Source organism: Mauremys mutica, chromosome 3, assembly GCF_020497125.1.
Source record: "Mauremys mutica isolate MM-2020 ecotype Southern chromosome 3, ASM2049712v1, whole genome shotgun sequence".
Taxonomy (NCBI): Eukaryota; Metazoa; Chordata; order Testudines; family Geoemydidae; genus Mauremys; species Mauremys mutica.
This window is the reverse complement of record NC_059074.1, coordinates 197164225-197188003: the sequence shown is the minus strand read 5'-3', so window position 1 is coordinate 197188003 and position 23779 is coordinate 197164225. Positions and strand designations below refer to the sequence as shown.

Here is a 23779-nt window from a genome sequence, read left to right as displayed (position 1 = left end):
ACACATTTTTCTCAATTTATGAGGCACAAGAATACCCTAATCATGTGCCAGCTTCCATGCACACCATTACCTGTAATTTTGGATGCCTGCTTGATTTCTTTCACTCTAGAAATATTCCAGTCATTTTTCACAGGATCACACTTAAAAATAAAATGCAGTGAACCCTTTTCATTCATAGTGGCCTGCTTTTCCCCTCTTTAATCTTCTAAAACATGGTGATTTATCTGGAGTGTATGCAAGAACCAGATGTGTTGCACATTAGAAATGACAGGTAAATAAGCCGTGCAATGAATAGCTGGGGAAATGAATCTTAAAAAGATCATTAAAACCACTTAACATTCAGATCTTACCATTCCCCCTCTTCCTGAATGTTTGCAAATGTTATGTTTGAGCAATGTTGCCTTATATAGTCTGAGATGGTCTGAAAGACAGGGGAAAGGATGCTCTTTTGTACAGGGTATGTATGTATGTATGTATGTATACCTATTTACAGTAAGAATAGTGGTGATAGTTTATTGCAAACCATGTACCTCCCCTGGGGCTGTATCTCACAAATAGGCAGTGTTCTAAAAGTTTGTAAACCATACATGTAGTTTATTCACATCCCTGAGCTATAAGTCTGAGCCTGGCAATCCCTGGTGTGAGGGAACAGCTATTAGGTGTAGCCACTAATGTAATAAAAGATTAAATCAAAACTAGTCTCATTAGCACAAGTGGGAAGAGGATGGGCTATATTCAAAGACAGGGAGAATCACATTGCTGCTGTTCGAAATACCACAAAGCCACTCTTGCTCTTATAAAAAATACTTTTAAAAACAAAAAAACAAAAACAACAGAGCCCTATAAGTGACCCTGGTTTAGCTTTCTGGTTTTTAAAAACAGAAAATGTTGTAGTTGCAGATCCTGAGTTAATCACTCTCGGAAATTGCTGCTAGTGGCTTGATTTTAAAATGGAGTCTGAGGGCCTGATTCTCATTTACAGTAAGGTTCCTTCTCACATCTCTGGCCATTTAAATGGGCTTCAGAGAAAGTGGGCATAAATGGCATTTGCATGCCCCATTAAGGCTCCTTTACACTCCCGGGGCGATATTCAGGCCTATGTATCTAAAGAGAAAGGTCATGCAGTAACATAAAGCAAAGCAGGAAGGGCAAACAGAAAGACTCAGATTAAGAGAAGGGTAAAGAGGACAAGGGGCTCCATCCTCAAGGTGCTAAGCGCTCTGGCTTTGATCCAGCAAATCACTTAAGCACCTGCTTACCTTTAACAGTGCGAGTAGTCCCATAGACTTCAGTGTGCGTGCTCCTGTGATTAAAATGAAGCAGGTACATAAGTACATCGCCAGGGTGCTTAGAATCCACTAGAACAGCACAAAAATGTGCTGAAGGACTATAAGAGAGACAGGGAAGAGCATGCAGCTTGCAGGACAGTCTCTATTTTCTTGCATTTAGAGAAATATAAAAAAAATCCCAAATGACCCACAAATAGGAAAAGAGAAATTCATCTTTTGATCACTCAATTAGTGTAGCGGCTCCTGCTCCCGGCCCCGCCACAAACGCAGTCAGAGACCAACTGAAGTGCAGCACCCGTGTCCTTTTATTGTTTGTGTCCATTCCCACCACGGATTATTTACGGAGACCGACACTCTGGAGGACTATTAACTTCCCAGCCAGCAGGGATCTAGAGCCCACACTCCTCCCTTTCCTGTCTCTTAGCCAGCTCTATAGGGCAGGCTGGCTACCCAGGCCTGCAGGCGGACCCACTCTGGTCATTAGGGGGTGGCCCCTCAGCCAGCCCAACTAATACCCTGCTTCCTCTGGTACAGGGCGAACAGGGGCCTGGCTTGTTTCTCCTAGGAGCGCCCTGTTACAATGAGATAACCAATGTTCCAATGTTTAGGGTGCTGTGATCTGTCATGACATTCTGCTTCAGCATTGTTCTGTAACATTGAATTGTTTGCAGTTATTTGCCAAGCAGCCTTAGTACAAGGGTTAAAGAAGGTTGGGAGGAGAATATCAGCAAGAAGGAAGTGTAGAGGGAAGAACAGCATCAAGAAAGAGGGTTGTGGTAAGAGCTCCATATATTGTATAATATAATCATCTCAAAAGCTGTGAACTGGGACAATGTGATCCCCTCCAGGTATCATTCTCACAATATATGTCATCAATATCCATGTAAATATATGTCATCAATATCTATTCCGGTAAATGAAAGTGGCCTGTCATTTGTCCACTTGTATTTGCATGTGTGTGGCCACCAACAGAGGTCATCATTAGAAAGTCAGCCCTCTCCCACAATTTAAATAGTACAGTTATTTTCAGTTCTGATTTAAGGAACAAAACTGTAGTGTCTCAGACACCACTATGTGGTAATGGTGGGTAGATGATGACCAATGTGTGTAATTAGAATCAAGCGCACTACAGTTTAAATAGATCTCATGAGCTGGCAGCTGAAATATGCTCAGTGCAGCTAAGTAGCTGAGGGAACAACAATGCTTTTATGCCACCTTCATGGCTCCACAATCATGGAGCTAGCCAGGGTAGTCCCAGTTCCTGGCATAATTTAGAGCAACTTCAGGATTGCTCTAATTTATGCCCAGCTGCACATGGCCGTAAAGGGTTTGTTTAATATCCAGGGATCACCAGAGAACAGTGTTCCCCACTGAAGCTGTGAGGAGGCAGCAGTGTAGAATCACAACAGTATCTGAATGTAGCCTAGGGATTCCCTTACTCAGAGTTTCTGGCTGCTTTGCCCCATTGAAATGGAGCTGAAGATCTGTCATCATATCCATTTTAGGAACAGCTTTTCATGCCCTGTGCTTTACATCTTCTAGTTTTATTCTTGTCATACATTTTCAAGAAACTGGATTGCCTTTATAAATCTGGGTTTACTTCTTTCCTGTATTTTATTTGTGTTAATCCTAAAAGTAAATCTATCTTTGGCCCCTTTAACTTGAATATTTGATGTAATATTTGCATTTGGGAAAAAAAAATCTTTTATACTGTCTTGACCTTAAAGATTTTGAAAGTCAAAATCTGCATACCAATGTAATGCCTGATCTCTGCTGCTGAAATAACATCGACTGACTCTCACAATTAGGTAATAACTCTTGTCCATGTTACTTTCTTTGCAAAAAAAAAAAAAAAAGTAATACAAAATCCTCTCTGCAGCTTATCTAGAATAATTTAGAATCCTATATTATTATATTGCTTTTTACAACTCAGAAATGAAAAACTGTTTAATGAAAAAAATTAAATGATATCATAATAGCAATCTCAGATCAGTCAGTCATGCACAATAAATTATGTTATATTAAAATCTGAAAACTGTGCCAAATAACATAGGGGTCTCTAGCTGTGGTACCTAAGCTAAAGTTCAGCATCACTGACAGTCTAGTGGTATTAGTTTGCTGCTATATTTTCACCCTTAGACAGTAGGCCAAATATTGGTCTGATGTAAACTGTTTGATACTCCATTGAAAACAACAGAGCAGCACCCACTTACCTCAGGTATGAATTTGGCTCCAAAACTCCATTTGTTGTTATTGACCAATGTTTGTAATTGTTGCTTTGGATACCTTGAATTGATTTTACATGAAATTGGAATCATTCCTCATACTTGGAGCAAGATGGGCCAGTCAAACCAAGATTGAAGTCACAGGTGTAGCAGTATGAAGAAGAATGCACTAGGTGTATGGGATTGGATTGCTCAGAGCATTGTCAATGGCATATAGTGTCCTTCACCTCTGTCGCTAGTTTTAATCCATTGCCCTTTTGGGGCTGTTTGAAGGCCGATATGAAATAAATGTGGTGGTGTCCCCATCACGACAGCTGGCATTCACTGGCCCGCTTGTTGGTATTCTCAGCACAGAGGTGCGACTGAATAGGTCAGCGAGGCTATTTTCTCACACCTAGATGCGGTACCTTGTAGTAAGGGTAGAGCCAGCTTTGTGTGGTAGTTTGGTATAGTGGTGGGGAAACTGGCACTGCCACTCTCTGTGCCTGGGCCATGTCTGTTCTGTAGCTAAGCAGTAGGGTGACCAGATAGCAAGTGTGAAAAATTGGGATGGGGTGGAAGGTAATAGGCACCTATATAAGACAAAGCCCCAAATATCAGGACTGTCACTATAAAATCGGGACATCTGGTCACCCTAGTAAGCAGAGGGCTTCCTTTTCTAGCACTGTCAGTACAACACGTCTTATGAGCACTGAATTAAAGCACAACCAAAAAGAATATGGCAACTTAGGCCTGGGCTACACTAGCAGGGGGGGAGGTTCGAACTAAGATACGCAACTTCAGCTACGCTATTCGCGTAGCTGAAGTCGAAGTATCTCAGTTTGACTTACCTGGCCGTCCTCACGGCGGCAAGTCTACTGCCGTGGCGCCCCCGTCGACTGCGCTTACTCCTCATGCCAAGGTGGAGTATGGGCGTCGATTAGCAGATCGATTTATTGAGTCCAGATGAGACGCAATAAATCGATCCCCGATACATTGAACACTACCCGCTGATCCGGCGGGTAGTATAGACGTACCCTTAGACGATAATTCTACATGTCCTGATCATAAACAAACACAGTGACAGTGGATGAAAGCCTGGTGCTCTTGATGTTTGTCATTTACTTTAGTGGGGCTAGTATTTAACACAGTGTGATTACACTTTGGTGTAAACTTTGACAATTTCCACGTAGATTTGTATTGTCACCTCCAATTACTGGAGAGATGCTTTAATTGTGAAGTACTCATATTTTGATTAAATTTACCATTTGATGACATTCTAATTTATTCTAGATCTTGACTCAGGTTGAACTAAGTAATCCCATTTAAATCATAGCAAAATGTGCAGTCCTGATATGAAAGGAGACCACAAACTGCAGTCCAGCTGATATCAATATTTAGCAGTTTAAGTCCAAACTAAAACAAACAAAAATGTTCAACAAGGACTAGTTTGGGCAGATTTTACACCAGTGAGATAATTTGAAAAATCTATACATATTCCATTCTACTTCCAAACATACTGTCATTCTATGAATGAAATGAGAAGCTGTGCAGGTAATTAAATATTTGCCTTGGGGAATTATTTGCAGTTAATTAAAGCCACACACTTTCAGTGCATACCTGCTCTGCAGATTATTAAATTTAGATCAGATGTTAACTACCCGGGTTTCTCACTTATCCATCAAAGATTGTTCTCGGCAGGTTTAAGGAACAGCGTTCTATGGTGGCACTCTGTGCTATTTTAGAAGAAGGAAATGTGTAGACGTGGTGCTCTAATATATAAACATTTTTTTCATAACTCTGCTCGTTAAGTTTCCTTGTAGGAATCTGTCAGCATGGGCCAGTTTTACCGACTGGCACAACTTTGGGGTATGTTCTCCTCTTGATACATATGCACACATCCCCTCTTCTTAAATTTCCATTCACTTTTGACTCTGTGGCCTGTGCTAACAAGGGTCAAATGCAAAGCTGTGCAGATAATGATTCCCCAAATGTCTCGGCGATGGATGGAATATAAAAACATAGACTTTATGGGCCCAGTTGAACAATATACCACCATATAGTTCTATAATGTTATTTTCACCACTATAAATGATACAGTAACGGTGTGGTCTGTATTGCCAAACATTTTCCTTCATATCTTATAACAGTATGCGCTATTTGTATGTTAATTAGATCTGCAGCTAGTGCAGAAGAATGGGAGTTCAGACTCTTGGTCTAGTTGTTCTTTTGACACTGGCTCAGTGTACGATCTTGGACAATTCACTTAGCTAGTCTGGGTCTCAGTTTCCTCATGTACTAAGCAAGTGTACTAACATCATCATCATCAGGAGTGAAGTCTGGGACCACTGATGTTAACAGGACTTTTGCCATTGACTTTAACAGGACTATGAGTTCACCTAAGATATGACAGGGGTTAATGTTTTTAAAGTGCTTTGGGATCCACACCTGAAAAGTGCTACTGTAACCCACACACCTCCTGGGTGTGATGTTCTGGCCCATCGAGTGGCCACTTAGAGAGAGAGAGATTAACGAGTCTGCTCTTCAGCCTTCGCTAATAGCCATATTGCTTTTAGCTCATGCAGTAGAGGCTCTGGTACTAAGCTCCAGAGGTCCCCAGTTCAATCCTGCCCACTGACGACCAGGGTCTGTTGTGTTACACTACTGCTATTCCAAAGAAATGGATAATATAGTTAATCAAGTAGATGAGTTACTTTTCCTGTTATTGGCCATATCTTTGTATTATTTAGCTCTTTAGAAATGAATTTTGTGATTCCATGCTGATTTTCTTATATTTTCTTTACACTTAGCTCCTTATTAGAAGTCAGTAATGCAGACCATGTAACACTTAATAACTGTACAATTTCTGAAATTAATTTCAGCAATTTACATCTGTGCTATGTTTTTTAATTATATTTAATATTATGTTTAAACAAAAAGAAATTCCATCAGAGTAATTTAATACCAAATATGAATCCGGTATTTTTAAGTGCTGGATTCAGGTGTCCTAAGTAGTTTTCAGATTTTGCCACCAGAAAACAACTACAAGGTTATTTTGTTTGTTGTTTTTATCAGATTCCTCAAAGGATTCCAAAGCCACACAAGAGAATGCCCCAGCACATCATGCAATGTGTGAAGAAGATCAAGATGAAGGTAAAGTTATCTTTTGAAATTCTTTAAGATGCAAATAGTGAATCAATTGGGAATCTAAGTTGTTTTAATTATAGCATTCAACTTTTTCACTTGTGACCTTTGTTGCCTCAGAAAAATGTCTATTATATAACTAGTAGATGTTGTATGCCAGTCAGTCTTGATACTGTAGTCTCTAGTGTTACTGAAAAAGAAACAGGCCTCCAAATCATTTATTTTAGCCATGTTGATTCTGGGTCACCTCAGAGCATTATGTTTTTGTTACCAGAAGCCTGCTATATTGCTTTCATTGCTATATGTAACTTGAGTGTCAAGTACAGGTGGTTTGGAACAGCTGCTAGTTCATACTCTGGTGACAGCCAAAAATCTTTGTCAGAGAAAGCTTCAGAGCTCCCAAATGATAGACAATTCATCATGGTTGAACCATCAAAATCAGTATGCTCACAAAAAATAGAACACAGTAGTCCAGAGTTTCCATTAAGTGTGGTCTATTTTGACTACTACTTCATACTAAATACTAATACTGGGGAGGACTTTAATACATTTGAAAGCTATTTGCTTTTAACTTTTATAAAGTGACCCCAATGTTATAATTGCTAATTAGAAAGCAAGCAAGCAAGCTGGCTTCAGAGAAATATGCTGTATATTGGTTTTGTACCCAGTTTTAGTGTTCTATCTTCTGTATTCACATAAGTATCCCATTGATGTTATTTCCAATCTTTGATGTTAACAGGACCACAGGATGTTTCCACAATTGATGAAATGACAACTCAGCCAGATTCCCAGAGCTCCTGCATGGAGACAGAAGGTATGAAAAATGCTATATGAACAATGAGTTAGATAACAGTGACTCTTGACTAATTATCAACAGAAGCTCTGCTATGGCACTTGAGGTACCACAGTTATTTCTCTATACCTAGAAGGCCACATTCATTGAATTGCCCTTCCTTATGCCAGATCCAAATTTGGCTCAGAATAGGAAATAACAGTGGTATCTTCAGTAGCTCTTGGTGGTGAATGCTGACTTTTTAATGGCATCCACTGTAAAAGTAAAAAATTAAGGTCTAGATTGTGCAACCCCTACCCATGACAGAGAGCACTTAGGTTCCTATCATGCCAGGTGATGAACGGTCTGGTACTAGTCCAGCAAAATATTTAAGCACATGCCTACCTATAAGCATGTGATTTCAGTGGGACTAGTTACGCTTAAAGTGAAGCATGTGCTTTACTGGAGTGAGGTCAGAGTGCCCCTTGCAGGATCGAACCAATGTTCACAGGAATAGTCTCTCAGCCTCACTGGCACTGCTTACATGAATACTCAGCAGTGTGAGAAGGATTCTACAATCTGGGTCTATGCTGATGTTTTCAGTGATGACCACTGTAGCATATATTAATCATTTTATTCAGCATGAGTTCTGAACAACAAACTGCCTAACTTCTGTTTCCCATCACATCCTATTCAGAGCCCCTGGCAAATAAAGAGGATGCAATGAAGGTTGAGAAACCAGTGACTCCTATAGTAGATGAAAATAAAGAAGAAAGCAAAGAAGAGGAGACAGGTAAGACTTTCTATACGTTAGAGGTAGGCAGAGAGTTCAAGAAGGCTGCTGCTTGGAATCCAAGTTCTCTTGAAAGCTGTGTTTGTGTTGGTAAGCACACTTCTATTTTTTGTTTTACTACAGCAAAATTAACCACTACAACAATTTTCTTAAATGAAAGAAACACAGAAATAGCAAATGAAGATGATGTTTTAAGTCTTTTTTTCCAGGTGGCGTTAAAATGTTGTTATGTATTTGGTTGGAAGTCACACAAGAAAACATAAGGGGCAGGAAAGTGATATACTCAAGTTTCAAAATGGCTTTGAAATAAACACACAAGCTGTTTATTGTGGGTTTTTTACATTTACCTTCAAAAACTGCTGATTAAAGAAGCAGTTTATCTATATTTAAGTGTCCTTTCTCTTAAATTCATTGGAAGTACAATACTGAGTCTAGTTGCAATAATTGGATATTTAAATGATTTATGAGGTCATAAATAGAGATTTAACAAGTAATGAACTGAGGCTAGTAATTCTAGTAAAGAAACCAATATTTGGAACACACACACATAGAGTCCTGCTGAAGCAGTAATCTCATCCGAGAGCACCGTATTTAAATCACTATTTATTCCATTGTTAAGAAACACAGAAGTTCAATTTTTAGAGTTTTAGGAATTCTTGTGGGACCCCTACATCCAGCCAATCATTTATAAAAGTCATGATCACATAAATAAACAATGCATTATGTAAATAATTCTCTAATTGTAAAGCAAATGCAATTATATGACCTTCCTTGGTAGAACATATAGATCAATTACAGCTTCATATTAAAACCCAGACACGATATTTGCTGGAAATCCGGTTCAATACTAACTAGATCTTCCTAATGATGAACTCCTTTTGCCAAGCACATTGATACTGACTTAGTTGCAAACCCACTTAGTTGCAAAAGTATTGACACTTTTCTTCATTGCAAACCCAGGTTACACTCCTCTTTGCTTATTTCCAGCTTAACAGCATCTTCTCTCTCTGTCCTTTTTTAATGCAAATCCAAGTTGATACTAATCACACACCTCTTTATTACAAGTAATGTTAATGGTATCAGTGTTGTATTTTATTACTGACAGTGATAATGTAATCAATATAATACTGACTTCAAATCCAGGTAAATGGTACTCCTCTCCTTCAACTGCAAATCCAGGTTTTATAATACAGACTCATTCAAATTTGCAAATACCAGAGCTATTATGTTAGTTTCTTCCTAATAGAAATTATTTACATTTTATTTTATGCCTCATCAAAAGCAACTTTTGCACAAAGTGTACTTTCATATTTGTACATTTCCTTCTCTTTAATACTTTATTGTCCCCTACAGCGAGTGACTGTCATTTAGCTCTCAGTGGATAGATTAGATTTCACCATCTGTTCTACCTAGTATTAAAATATGCAGCATTAAGAAAGGTAATGTCAGAAAAGAGGTGTTCTTGGGACTTTTCCTGTCCCTTATTTAAAAGGTTCTGGGATCAACTAAGTTATAGGGTCTTTCTGAACATTTCAGAGCATTGTGGTTTAGGTGTATTAATGATACTTACATATCCAAAGTTCATTGATGTTCATGGAAAGACACCCATTAACTTCAGTGGGTTTTGGATTGGGCCCATAACAGGAGGTAGTACTGTGTTGATTCTACACATGGGATAAACTGCATTTGGATAAACCTATACATGTTTCTTATCGTTTGTTTTGAAATGCACCCTCCTTTAAAATACCTCAGGCTGGGGAAATAAATCAATGCTTTTTAAAAATCCAGACAAGGGAAGGAAAATAAGGCTTTCCCCTTGTTTTATTTCATTCTAATGGGTATAAAAATGTGTAGATAATCTTCACAACACATGTTGTAAGCTGCTTTCAGGTTTGATGTGCACAGATGCTACAACATTAGGTTTCAAAGTTAGTCAGCTTGTAAGATGGATCTTGAAAGGAAAGGGGGGTGGGGAATTGAACAGCAGTTGATGCAGATAAAATAGTACAATGAGTATGTCCCAGAGAGACATCTAATGGCAAGAGTTCACCTGGCATAAATAAGAGATTTTATATATAACAGTGTCTCATCTAAACAAAGAGCTGCCTCATAAACTAATTCAGTTAAATGTTTTCCAGCAGCACCTGCAGTACATTGGAAGTAGAACAAAATAACATATTTTAGACAAGCAACACTGAAAAAGAAGATAATACTGGGGTGTTATTCCAATGAAATAAAATCCAGTCATGCTACTTTGGTTTGATATAAAAATTGTGCTTTTGATCTGTGGTAAAACGACATGTGTATTCCAATTTAAAGAAGTGCAAAATGCCATCCTTGTCTGCTCAATGTCAGTTCCGTTTTAGGACTAGGCTGAGATATTAGGCTCAATTCAGAGGGATTATACGTACCGTGTCACCCTAAGAGGAGTGATTGGATTAATGAGAGTTGTCTGTGACCATTCCACATCCATCAGTGGAGGTATGGGACCTGCTAGATGGATAATATGGGTCAGATTCCCCTAGCCAATGCAAACCTTGGTGGAAAGATTTCTGCATACTCAACCTCTCCTCCACTGATAGCCACCACAACCTGAAACATGATGGCCACTAGTGAGAGGACAGGTCTACGCTTACCGTGGATTGATGCTGCAGCAATCAAGATCAATTTAGCGGGTCTAGTGAAGACCCACTAAATCGACCAAGGATTGCGCTCCCGTCAACTCCAGCACTCCACCAGAATGAGAAGCATAAGGTAAGTCGATGGGAGAGCGTCTCCCAGCAACCCAGCGCAGTGTAGACACGGCAATAAGTCGACCTAAGCTACATCAACTCCAGCTGCATAACCTAGGTCCATTTATCGCCATAGTGTAGACAAGGCCAGAGAGAGGGCATGTCCAGGATGGCTGGGTGAAGCAGCATTGAATCAGTGTATGCCTTCAGCAATCTCTGCTGACAAGTCTGTTACGGAACTCTTGGCAGAAACTAGTGTTGCCATCCTGTGCCAGAATGCTAAGGGCGGGCAGGTTGAAATGCCATTTGCCTTTCCTTGGGCTGAGCCAGCAGCTTGCACTTCCATGTGCCCATGGGGGTGAACCTAGGCTTATGCGGTGATGCAACCAAACACATACATTTTTTCTTTGGGTACATTTCTGATACTATATAAAAATGAGATCTTTCATTTCCATCCCATATATTAGGATAGATTTTATTGGTTGAGATTGAATATTTTGCATGTTAAACCTGGTGCATTTATATTTTGTAGTGCAAGCTTGGTTTCTTTCAATGTATTTTACAATGAAAAACACTTGGTGTGTTCTACAAAAATATTTTTTTCAGAAACACTGATAAAAATCAAGGTTCATATTATAGAGGTATCTTTTTTCATACTTTAAAAGTTAATATATTACTTGGGAACAAGGAAAGAAAAAGAGAGAGACAAAGCAAGATGCATTCTAGGGTAACTTTTTTCAGGTATTAGAATCCACTCAATTCTAGTCTACAAAGCAATAATGAAAACCTGCATTGCTCATAAGATTAGGGAACAATCTCAAATCTTTTTATGATCGCTGACCAACTAGGACATACGGGAAATGCCATACAAATGCTTTTAATTTTCAATTTGGCAATTCTTATATATACGCTTGGAAATGTTGCCATCCTTTTGTAATGGATGAACGTGCAGGCTTTAGTGGCATTTTGAATCAGCTCAGTTTTTTTACAGGGCTAATAATTTATAAGAAATGAAAATGAAAGTCTCATTACTTGGATGTATATATAACTGTTCCTCGCTCTGAGCCTTCTCTCCCCACTGTGACAGACCCAAACCAGTGGGGTACAGGAGTCTGGTAGAGGGCAAATATACTGGTCACTGGGTGAGTAGTTTTCTGTTCCCTGAGTCACCAGAGCAGGGGCTGCACTAGAGTAATCAGGAACCTGCTAGAACCACTTAAGGCAGACAGGCTGATTAGAACACCTGCTGCCAATCAAGGCAGGCTAATCAAGGCACCTGGGTTTAAAAAGGAGCTCACTGCAGTCAGGCGAGGGGGAGCTAGAGGAGAGGAAGTGTGTGAGAGGAGCTGGGAGCAAGAGGCGCAAGGAGCTGAGAGTGAGAGGCTGTGCTGCTGGAGGACTAAGGAGTACAAGTGTTATCAGACACCAGGAGGAAGGTCCTGTGGTGAGCATAAAGAAGGTGTTTGGAGGAGGCCATGGGGAAGTAGCCCAGGGAGTTGTAACTGTCATGCAGCTGTTACAGGAGGCACTATAGACAGCTGCAATCCACAGGGCCCTGGGCTGGAACCCGGAGTAGAGGGCAGGCCCGGGTTCCCCCCAAACCTCCCAACTCCTGATCAGACACAGGAGAAGTTGACCCAGACTGTGGGGAAGATCAGTTCTGTCGGAGATTACTGTCTCTTTGTTCTAGTCTGGAAACCAGTACCATTTTCCCAACATCACCTCCTCAGTTTGAGGTGAATATCCTCAGTAGAGGTTCTACTACTGTGACACCTGGGATGTTGCCTCTCCCAGAAAAGTGAGAAAGTACATTCAAAGTAAAATAACTGCTTTCCACTCTCTTGTGTGCACAATGCACAGCTGCTAATTTAATGGAATAACTCTTATAAATGAAGGATCCCATTCGGGCAGCTGCTCACTGCTGACACTATATAGTACAAATGTTTACTTTCCTGTATGGGGTCTGCAAAAGAGCAGAAGTAGAACTTCACTGAATAGTGAGACACAACCCACCACTGAAGTGCACTTTTTGAAGTGCTGTAATGAATCCACATAGAGGCTAAGACATATTACAGTGTCCTACCTATAATTTTGATGCAGAGCTGCCAATATATCTACCAGTAACTGCTTATCCATCATTTGATCCATTCTTCATTTGAACAGCTGAATTCCAGGTCTTTCACCCATAAATTCTTTAGAAATGAATAGTATAAACTTTAAGTAATATATGCTTGAAATCTGGTGAGGAAAATGTCTCAGTTTTTCTAATATATACTTGCTTCAAGGATTTTCACATACATTTTAAGATATTGACAGAAGTCATAAATTCTTTGCAGTGTCATTGTTTGCAATGATAAAGAAACAAAATAAATCTCAGAAAGATTTGAAACAAGACTGACATCTTTATTATAGAGCCACTGTAGTTGTAACTAGCTTTTTTTTTTTTTTTTTTATAAACCCAATTTCTCCTCACCTCCAACACCTTCTCCAAAGAGCTGAAATGGACAAGACGTGTGGAGCGGCGAGATTTGAAAAACTAGAAGTTTTGTTTTTTGGAAAAATCTAATCTATTTTGGAATTTCATGTATCTAAAATATCTTAAATTAGAAACTCCATATGTGTTTATTGAGTTGTCCTAGTGTAACGTTTACAGACCCCAGTCATCGGTGGACAGGATCAAACCTGGGACTTTTGAAGCTTACTATATGAGGGTTGGTCTACACTACGGGGGAAAATCGATCTAAGATACGCGACTTCAGCTACGTGAATAATGTAGCTGAAGTTGAAGTATCTTATATCGAATTACCTACCGTCCTCACGGCGCGGGATCGATGTCTGCGGCTCCCCATGTCAACTCAGCTACTGCCGTTCGGGTTGGTGGAGTTCCAGAGTCGACAGGAGCGCGTTCGGGGATCGATATTGCGTCTAGATGAGATGCGCTATATCGATCCCCGAGAAATCGATTGCTACCCGCCGATACGGCGGGTAGTGAAGACGTACCCTGAGTCTACTGCATGAGCTAAAAGCCACATCTCTCTTAGTTAAGGCTGTAGCAGACTCATCAATCTCTAGCTAGGTGTCACTAGAGGGTGACAAAGTGCCATACCAAGCAGGCCTGGGTTACACTAGGAACAAAGGGATTGCTGTACTGAATCAGACCATTGGTTTGTCTAATCTTTGACAGCGGCCCATGCCAGCTATTTCAGATGAAGTGCTGTAGCCTTTCCATGGGAGAAGTTCGTTCCTAAGCCCCATCAGTTATGTCCTGATGCATGAGGGTTTAAAGACCTCATATGTTTTTATTCCTTTGTAATCCAAGATGATGTGGGTCTGACAATCTTCTGCTGATACAAAGCAGTAGTGGATAATACCCCCAGGAGCAAGGAGGAAGCAGCTAAGGAAGTGTGGCTCAGGGTAAAGTGTTCCCAGGGCAGCACAGCTACACATTGACTCTTTAACAGGACTAGTTGTATAAACACAATCTAGCCCTAAATTTGAAATGCAGCACAGAATTCTGCCGCTATCCAGAAAACAAACAAAAAATTATCCCCAGCTTTGAACATTTTGCATGCAGGGAGAAATTCTGTGAAGTCAAAAACAGGTGAATTGAGGGTTCAGTCTTGTACTGCATATTTTGCAATGGTCTGATTCCAAGCCATATGGAGAAGTGGACTATCAGAAGAGCAGAAATGCTGGAAGTAGCTGGAGGTGTGTTGAAAACAAAGGTCTCAGTAGAAATCCATGCAGTGTGTACCCTCGAGACTACTTACAAGTTCACAACATGAATCATTTTCTGTGCTGTTATTTTTCTAGACAACTTTTAAAAAAAGTTTAAAGTGAATTTATTGTGTTTGTGATATGAGCCAGTTAAAGAACTTTCAAAGTGGAATTTCAGTATCCAATGAATAGGTCGACTATTCAATGGCAGTGCGATGTTTCCCATAGGTTTGGCATTCTAGTAGGTTTGTATAGAATCCTTGAATGGCTGAGGGTGATGTACTCATGAGTTGCTTTATAAAGTCTGTTAGTTCTGCAGGTTACAGGACTCTATTCTGGACTCTGCAGCAGCTAAAAAAGGAAAGTCAGCAGTAGCTCCCCTCTTCCCCAAGTGATTCTGCTACATATTCTATGGTCTTGCTGAAGAACCTAAACACAGAGAGTGGTATGTGAGGCTTTACAAAGACCGTAGCTGCTCTGTATCACTAAAATTATAGTAGTATCAATATATGAATCAATGACAGTGAAGTACTGTGTCATCACAGTGGAACAGACTACTAACTACTACAAGATTCCAAAATCATAGCTATTCTACAGGAATCTTCAGCTATGTTGTACATTAACAGCAGGTCTGGTTATTACTCTGTCTATGGCCCAGTTTGGACACCAGTTACAACCCTCTAGGAGAGAATAATGTGATATTCTTCTCAATAACTGAAAGAATTTCTGTTTCTTTTCATTATTCTCCCTATATCAGATACCCTTCGGCTAGAATGAGTATATGTAAAGAACAGGTGGTGCAAGCTGTTTTAAATTTTAATTATTTTTCATTTCTTTCACTGGGAGGATTCCATCTTTCAATGTGCTTTTCTAATAAAAATAGAAACCATTAGGGAATCTTGCCGCTTAAACATTTTGCCACAGTCATTTTATGACATCTGCTTTGATGGTAGGGAACAAAAAAGAAAGACGACAAGCAAATATTTTTTACAATGATGGCGGTTTAAAAAGTTTATAGTTTAAAGTGTTTGATTGTTTTCTTCATTTTATCGCCAGCAAGCAGAACAGAAATGCTATAAAAATGAATTAGCCATTTTTTCTCCACTTAAAAGATATTGTTTATTCTGAAATTTTTTTGAAATCTGGCTTTTGCTTTGTTCAATTAACTAATTTTTTGTCCTGAATAGAAACACATTCAACATTAAATCTAATAAAATAACTGTTCATGAATCTTCCAACGAAAAGAAAATCTCAGAGAAACCGAATGAGAAATTGGATATTTTTCAAGATATTTACCACAGTAATAGTGCCAATAAATATATAAAACTATATGAAAACCCACTGAAAAGCAGATGATATGAAGTCATTTTAACTTGATATGTTTATGATATTATTTCATGATGTTAGATGTTTGTACTTGTGACATACATGGTTTAAATAGCTTTAAGACAGTGATAATGCCCTTTTAACATAAAAAAATTGGGTAGATCATGGAATCCATATTTCACATTGTGTTGAAGATTGCCAGTCTTTGGGTTTAGTGGAAATCTCCAGAGAATCAACAGTAGCTCATGCAACTGAAACACATACTTGTTTCAAAACATATCAAATAGCATCCAAGTACATAGTGAAAATACTACAGGAAAGTTTTATAAATTTATCTTAGAAAAAAATTTCCCCCTAGAAATAGGGACTATATGGTTAATAACACATCTGGAAATTAGCTTGAACACCTGAAAAATATGGCACTACTTTTTTTACACAAACAACAAACTTATTACATTATATAGGAGTCTATTCTTTCCACTGAATTGTGAGCTTTACTCCTATTAATGATAACAAGAACTTCATGTGCATATTAAAATAGATCCAAAAGGCCACATTAATTCCTGATGTAATTTCATTATGATATATCCGGGAAGTCACATCGGGGAAGAATTTGGTCCAGCGTGTGTATATTCTTGTGTGTCTTAACATTCAACAAGTGAGAGTTCATGTTATTTTTAGTGAATCACATTGATAGAATTAGTCCAGGACAGGGAATGGATTTACAGGCATTGGGTTCAACTCAGCTGTCTCTATAATTGGCGTTAACAGGAATCTATAAGTGCTTCTTCACTGCCTTACATCCTGTGTAATCATTTAAACCTGTGCAAAGTGGAAGTAAAGTACTACCAAATTAGAATTCTATATGCCGTGCAAGTGGTGGTAGCATTTTACATGTACCTTGCACAAGTATTAATGACCACACAAGGTGCAAGACCCTACATCGCTAATGAATATTCACTAAATAAATTCTGTAGGAAGCTTTCATAAGTACACCTCTAGAAGACCCAGAGACTGGGGAATAGATGGAGGAAAGCAAGCAGTGGAGGGGGAAGACTGGATGGGTCTCTTTTGTCTCAAGTGTAGAACAAGAAAGTGTTCCGTAAGAGTAATGCAGTTGTGGGATGAGCTATCTAAAAATATCCTCTCAGTCAGCCCTTCCTTTTTTTTGACCCTGCTCTCTCCTCTCCCACTAGGGTTATCCGTGATTCTGTCCCCTCCCCCACCTCTGCAATTCTTTCTGTCCGAGGCTCCTCTCTTTAAAGACCGAGGGCCAGATTCTCCCGTAGTTTATGCCTGCTTCTGCACAGCCCCAAGTTGTGGTGTCACAAAGCAGGCACAACCTCCCTTTCACAGAGATCGATGGGGACAGGGCCAGCACCATCCAAAGAATGAGCAGTTCTTCTAGCTGAGGAGATGTGACCAGAGCAACTAAGCGGAGGAATGCGCTGATTTAGCACATTTCTGCTGCGGTCTCTGGAAGCAGGGCTCCTGTGGCAACCCGATAGAAACTAAAATGGTCTCTAACCAGTAGAAACCCCAAGCAAGGGAAGCAGTGAAAATATCATGTCCTCACTCAGCTCTTCCATGGTAGTGTCCTCTCCTCATTTCTTTGAGCCCACTTCTGTCTGTTTTTCTGCCTGTTACTCACACTTTTCCAATAGGTGACTTTCTGTCCCTTCACCTTTTCTTTATACAGTTGAGCATTCAGTCATACAGACCTCACCATCTGGAACAGCTTCCCTGCCCTTGGTTGCCTCTCATCAAATTTCACCTCAAGATGAGTGTGAGGTCACCATCAGTATGCTTGTGCCCTAGTCCTAGGGAAGAAACCTATGATAACGCTGTTTCCAGTTATTGGAGTAATCTGCCAGCAAGGGTAGGGGACCAGGGTTTGAAGTGCATCTCTCATTCTTTCTACACACACACACACACACACACAGAGCATGACGCTGTGGGATCCACTCCCTCTCCTAGGGGGTCAGTAGAGTCATCAGAAGTGTTCAACATCTCTCTTTGCAAGTACCTTTTTCTAACCTTTCCCTCTATTAAAACTATCAGAACCAACTTGCTGAGCCTTTCTGATGAAACTTGGCCATTCCCCACCCCTTTCTTCCTGTCCTGCCATACTCACAGATGCTACTGAGCCTGCACATTGTGTTGCAACCAGCATAGTTTGCACATTCTTTAGATAGAATATAATCAGCTGCCAAATGTTCTATGAATCTTTTTTGTATGAAAGGCACTAGACAAATATGAATTGCATTGTGTGGTTTTTTTTCTCCTCCCTTACTTTATACTGAGCAGGATGCTCACCACTGTAATTGTTCCATAGCTAGCACTTTCTAAACAGAACTCAATGTTCAAACATTTCACAACCTTTTGAGTATTCCTCTCATGTGCTTAGAAGTCATCCATCATTTTCAGCCCTAAATGCTTTGACTTCCAGTGCCTTCCTTAGTGCACAAAGGTAAACCACAAAACCACCTAAATTATTATTTCAATGGAGTGGGGCCTTTATCCTGAAATACTGGGCACTGATGTCTTTGCTCCAGTCCTTTTCTTTTGAGGGTATGAAAATTTTCCTGTTGTGTTCAATCATTGGTGTGAAATGTAAGGTTTCTCTAATAATCATATGTCACAGAAATGATGTTCCTGCTCAAGGTACAGGGCTTGCTAGCTGACATGAACAGACCAAATACATCTTTATGGCATTTAGCGGAGCCCCTCAAAAAACACTCAATATCTATTTTACCTGTCAGCTCTTAAGACGTTTATATGTCCAGTGTTTTTTCACTGGAGTAAAAAAAATGAACACTTACACCTTTCTCAGATGGATTAAAGAAATAAGTTAAACAAGTTAAAACGTTTTGGATTCTGAGGGGAAAGGAGAATAGGCCTTTCCTCAATACCACCTGACCTGGATCACAAAAGTGTGAGGTCACAAATCAGTGTGACAGGGCCGTGGTCTGAATGGCTGGAAAGAGTTCACAGGAAGCCCAGATTAAGTCAAAACCTCTGGGCTTCCACTTTATTTACAGGTCTCTTATTCAATCAAAATAACACAAACCAGCAACGTCTCTGCCCACATATTCTTGGTGCAATTTGGTAGTCTGTGAACATCAATCCAAAACCAAACAAGAGAGCATAACCAGGACAGAGATCCTATCTCCAGAGCTTCTTGGTCTGGATTCTGGTCAGCACATTCTTTCCTCTTTTCTTTTGATTGTTTTAAGCACAGCTGTGTTGAGCTGCACCTGACTTCATCAGCTAAGGGAGTCAAAAACCCTGCTGGGAATTAACCCAAATTAAACCCATTGTCTGGCCACTATCTGGCTTGTGGGGCCTATATGGGGTGAGGTACAGCCTGCAGAAATCCCACCAGAGTGCTCAGAGATTCTTCTACACCAGCAGTCCTCAGACTTATTTAATCGCCCCCCCCTTCTTTGTGTCTGGAGTCATTTACGCTTCCCTCCTCCCACAAGCACATATACAGCCACCCAGCTCTGAAGGCAGACTGGACAGCAGCAGCTGCTGGCTGTGCGCCCAGCTCTGAAGGCAGCAGCGCAGACGTGAGGGTGGCAATGTGAAAAGTGATATTTGTCGTCACTTTTCACAGCAGATTTAGCACCCATTGCCACCCGTACTTCTGTGTTACTGCTGCTCCGGGACTGACAGCTGGAGCTTCGCTGCCTCCCTGTGAGGGAATGGGGGGATGAGGGGAAGAGAGCCCAAGCCAGGGCTACCTCCCCATGAGGGATTGGGGAGGGGAGAGGAGAAGGAGAACCCACACCCAGATGGTGGGGGTCTGGCTGTCAGCCTCGGGGCATTGGGGCTCCAGCTGTCCCTTTTATTCCCGCTCTTCAGAAAACATAAAAAAAGCAGATAGCTTGTGACTCCCTTGACACATTCCCAGGCCCCCTTTGGGAGGCCTGCCCCATAGTTGGAGAACCGCTGTTCTCCTCTAAAACACTGGTAAGTGGGTATAGTGAACAACTTCCCCTTAGAGTCCAGTTGTGCTAAACTGGTACCCTCTGTGGTTTTTGTTTATCCTGCCTCTTGGTCTTCCAAGGTCATTTCATACCTCTCCAGGCTTGTTAAAACTATCTGACCTCCTTGGATCTGCAGCATTGGGCTGGACATAGTCCAAGAAAAGTTTTTTAAACATTATTTCTAGTATTGCCTGCTATGGTTTGGTCCCAAAATTCTGAGAGAACAGACTTTCTAGCTGTATTTCTGCTTCAGGTGTCAGCTGGAAGTGCATAAGCATGATAGTGATAAGAAATAGATATATACAACACCTGTCTAAAGGATCCCACATTGTTTTACAAACTGATTTATACAGGGATCACATTATCAACTTCTGAAATGCTGCCCCCCACTGGCATCAAACACCACAATTATTTAACAACAATACTACACGAATTTGCAACAGTTTAAGACACGAAGTGCGGAGTGCCGCTCCCAAACAGAACTGCAAGGGTAATTTAGCGTGGAGGAATGCAAATTGAAACGTGATCACAATCTTGGGGTTAACATCATAGCTTTTTTCAAAAATTGCCATGGCATTTTTAATGACCACAAATAATCAGGACCTTGTTTTTGTCTCTCACCCTAAAGACAGCACCTTACAATAACAGAGGGTCATTACCGCTGCTGGCCGCTCCTAATTAATATTTAAGAGTCTCCTATCCAAGCACTGATCTTGCTTAATCTTTTAGCTTGTGAAATGTGATTGGATCACAGCAGAATATGATTTAACTACATCAAACAGAAATAATGGGGAAAAGATGATCTGCACATATTCACATTTCTAAAAAAGAGTTACTGTCATTCTGTTTTTTGGCAAGGGTTCGATCACTGCTTATTGCATCAGAAGCACCTTGCTTATCCTGAGCATGCAGCCATAGTCAACCTAACTCTCACACCAATAATTTGTGAGAAGAGAGAACATTGTGTTCTTCATTTAGATCACAATTGTGATTGTCACAGTTCATGGCGGACAATGCCACTTAAGATAATTCAGATTTGACTTATAGTACTACATGTTAAGAAAGTGTCCCCCTAAACTACACATTTCTCTAGTGAATTGTAAAAGACTGGAAAACACAGAGGAGCTTTAACCAGATCTTAAGTGGCTGTAGCACACGAACTGTTTGCCGTATTGAATAAACACCTGGGCATTCATTTAAAACCTAAATGCAGGCTGTTCACCTGTATATAACCCACATACCTCCTGAGGGTGGTGGTCTGTCCCCGCTAGTGGCAGAGATCAGTTAGAAATTAATGAGTCTGCTCTGCTGCCTTAGCGAAGAAGCAGTTGGCTTTTAGCTCATGCAGTAGAGGCTCATGCACTGAAGATCCAGGTTCAATCCCTCCCACCGAAGACCATGGTCTGTCGGTGTTACAAGTGGGGGCTCATCCGAGATTTCAACTGGGAAGTCTCTGAAGCTCAGGACATGCTTCCTCGGCTAGGGGAAGTATGGAACTCACACGCCTCCTGGGTGTGGTGCTCTGTCCCATCTCGTGCCACCGAGATCACTTAGAGAGAGATGAATGAGTTTGCTCTACAGCTTTAGCTAAGGGCCACATGGCTTTTGGCTCATGCATTTAGCTCCAGAGGACCCAGGTTCGATCCCATTCACCAGTGACTGGGGGTCTGTTGGTGTTACATGGACTGCCAAGTACAACAGAAGCTCCTCTCTGGCTGGCTGTGTGGTATTCATTCAAACAGAGCTCCGTCTGCAGGGCCTCTGAGAAGCACAAAATAAAAGGAGAGAGAGAGAGAGATGAGGCCATTCAACAATCTAATTGCAATTAAGGGGCCTTCCCTCCCTCATACATTACCTATGTTTTTTAATTAACAGACATTTCTTGGGGAAAGCTGACCCAATTCACTTTCTTTCAAATGGTTTTTTTGCTAAGAGCTGTTGTTTTTGCTGAGCCTCCTAAGCTTGTTTGCTGGCTTTCACAGGCATTCCAAGCAGTAATGGTCTCATTGACGCAGTAATTAAAGGAATCCTGTACCTTTTCACTCCGGCTAGCTGCCCCCTTTATTCTTCCTCATTGTTCTCTTTGCAACACCACTAGCAGATGGCCAGAGATTTTTCACCCTTTCAAAAGCTTCATGTTTTTTCCCATCTCATCAAGCATGTCTCAGCCGTGCTTAATTAGCTTAAGGCTTTTCAGCCCCCAGGGGAGATCGGTTAAAGACCCGAGCAATTTCAATAAAGAGCTTGAAAAGCAAATCCTGAAAGGTTAGGTCTAGCTGCAAGAAAGCACAATATTATTTGGTGGCAGAGACCATTTGCTCACTCTCTTCTCCCTGCCTTCTATTTTTAATTTTCAGAATAGTCATGAAACCTCCTGGGTTTCTGTCTGTGTTTGTGTGTATTTGATAGGTGGCAGTATTTAACTGAGGACTCTGACCCTCAGGCTAGGTCAGAGTTCAGCTGCTTTTAACTGATTTCAATCATGAGCTGCTGTGTAGGCACCCTTGAGTAACAGAAAACTGCAAACACAATTAGCTAGCCAGCTCTATAAGAATCTGCTGGGTATTTATTATTATTATTATTGAGTTGTTTGAAACTAGCGTGTGAGCTTTATTTACAGATCAGAGCAGTTGAGATGAAAGCTAGATTAATTAACAGAAAAACAAATTTGCATCCTGCTTTGATTTTGACATGGAACAGCATTTGTTTTTGCATAGTCACATATGTACTTATATGGATAATGGCTTAAGATTAATAATAAATCTAATTATCTAATTGGGCAAGGGTTTTTTAAAAAATCTTTTTTCTCATACCTCACACTAGGAAGCTGCTTAAATGTGTGAAGCACAGATTTTCTGTGGGATGGCAGATACACCACAGATGCCTTGTGGACATTTGCCACATAATTGAATTATATACTTTGTGCACGCAAGTGAGAGGACCCAAGCGTCAGGTGTTGTGTATCAGTACAATTAAGTACCTACTAATTTAGCCACTCTGGAGATAAATATTTGGATATAATTAAATTACTAGATGCAAATACAAAAAAACCCATCTTTTAGATTACAGGAAAATGTGGGCTTTTCTCAGTGAAAGCTATTATTTGACCTAAATTGCTACATTTTTTCCAGCAAGATTTGTGTTTCGGGGTTAGGATTGCCAGCGTTCTAATTGCTAAAAACTGGACACCTCAGCCCTGCCTCTCCCCCGCTCACTCCGCCTCTTCTCTCTAGACTCCGCCCCCCCACGAGCTGGTGTGATTGAGCAAGATGGTGCTGATTCATGAGACTTAGAACAGCATAGGAGGGTTAAAAAAAGTGTTTGTTCTTTGCCTTTTGGGAAAAAAAATTCTCATATTTGATTCCTTTCTACAACAAAATTCTCCACAGAAAAATCATGTAGGGAAAAAAAAACCGGAGGAGCGTTCATTAAATGTCTCTCCTGTTCTGTAGGTAGGCTTTCCCCACATACTTTTTTTTATTTTTAGAAGAGAAAACTGATTGCACACTCAAATGAAGCAAACCTAATGAGCAGTTTCAGTGCGGTGTTATACAAATATATATTGACATTTACCCAATGTGCATCTATGTGCAATTGTGTCCTAATACTTAGGGCGTGTCTATATTAGAAAAGTTGTATTCTTAACTAAATGAATTTGAAGTCTGTGTAGTTAAATAGGTGATACCCCCTTAACATAGATGCACTTGGACCCATTTAGCATGTACTAGTAAATTACTAAATTAAACTAAACTGATTTAAGTGAGGGTTAAACAGGTTTACGTGAATCTACATTAAGTGAGAAGTACCACC

The 23779-nt window shown here is 40.3% G+C and overlaps 1 protein-coding gene and 1 long non-coding RNA gene across 5 annotated transcripts in view; one reads left to right on the top strand and one right to left on the bottom strand.

Annotated features, from left to right (window-relative positions):
• MACROD2 (mono-ADP ribosylhydrolase 2) overlaps nucleotides 1-23779 on the top strand; it is a 1343640-nt gene that overhangs the window by 1285155 nt on the left and 34706 nt on the right. For all 3 annotated transcript variants that reach the window (XM_045009265.1, XM_045009263.1, XM_045009264.1), the window contains exons 14-16: nucleotides 6569-6646; nucleotides 7377-7451; nucleotides 8107-8202. In XM_045009265.1, coding sequence (XP_044865200.1) covers nucleotides 6569-6646; nucleotides 7377-7451; nucleotides 8107-8202 — 249 coding nt within the window. The remainder of the gene's footprint in view (nucleotides 1-6568; nucleotides 6647-7376; nucleotides 7452-8106; nucleotides 8203-23779) is intronic.
• Nucleotides 6538-22340, bottom strand: LOC123366129. 2 transcript variants are annotated; one of them, XR_006577940.1, is made up of 3 exons: nucleotides 22005-22340; nucleotides 21623-21730; nucleotides 6538-7434 (listed from the first exon to the last, which is right to left on the bottom strand). It is a non-coding gene; the product is annotated as an uncharacterized LOC123366129 (long non-coding RNA). The 2 variants fall into 2 exon arrangements; XR_006577941.1 differs by lacking the exon at nucleotides 22005-22340 and adding an exon at nucleotides 21825-21962.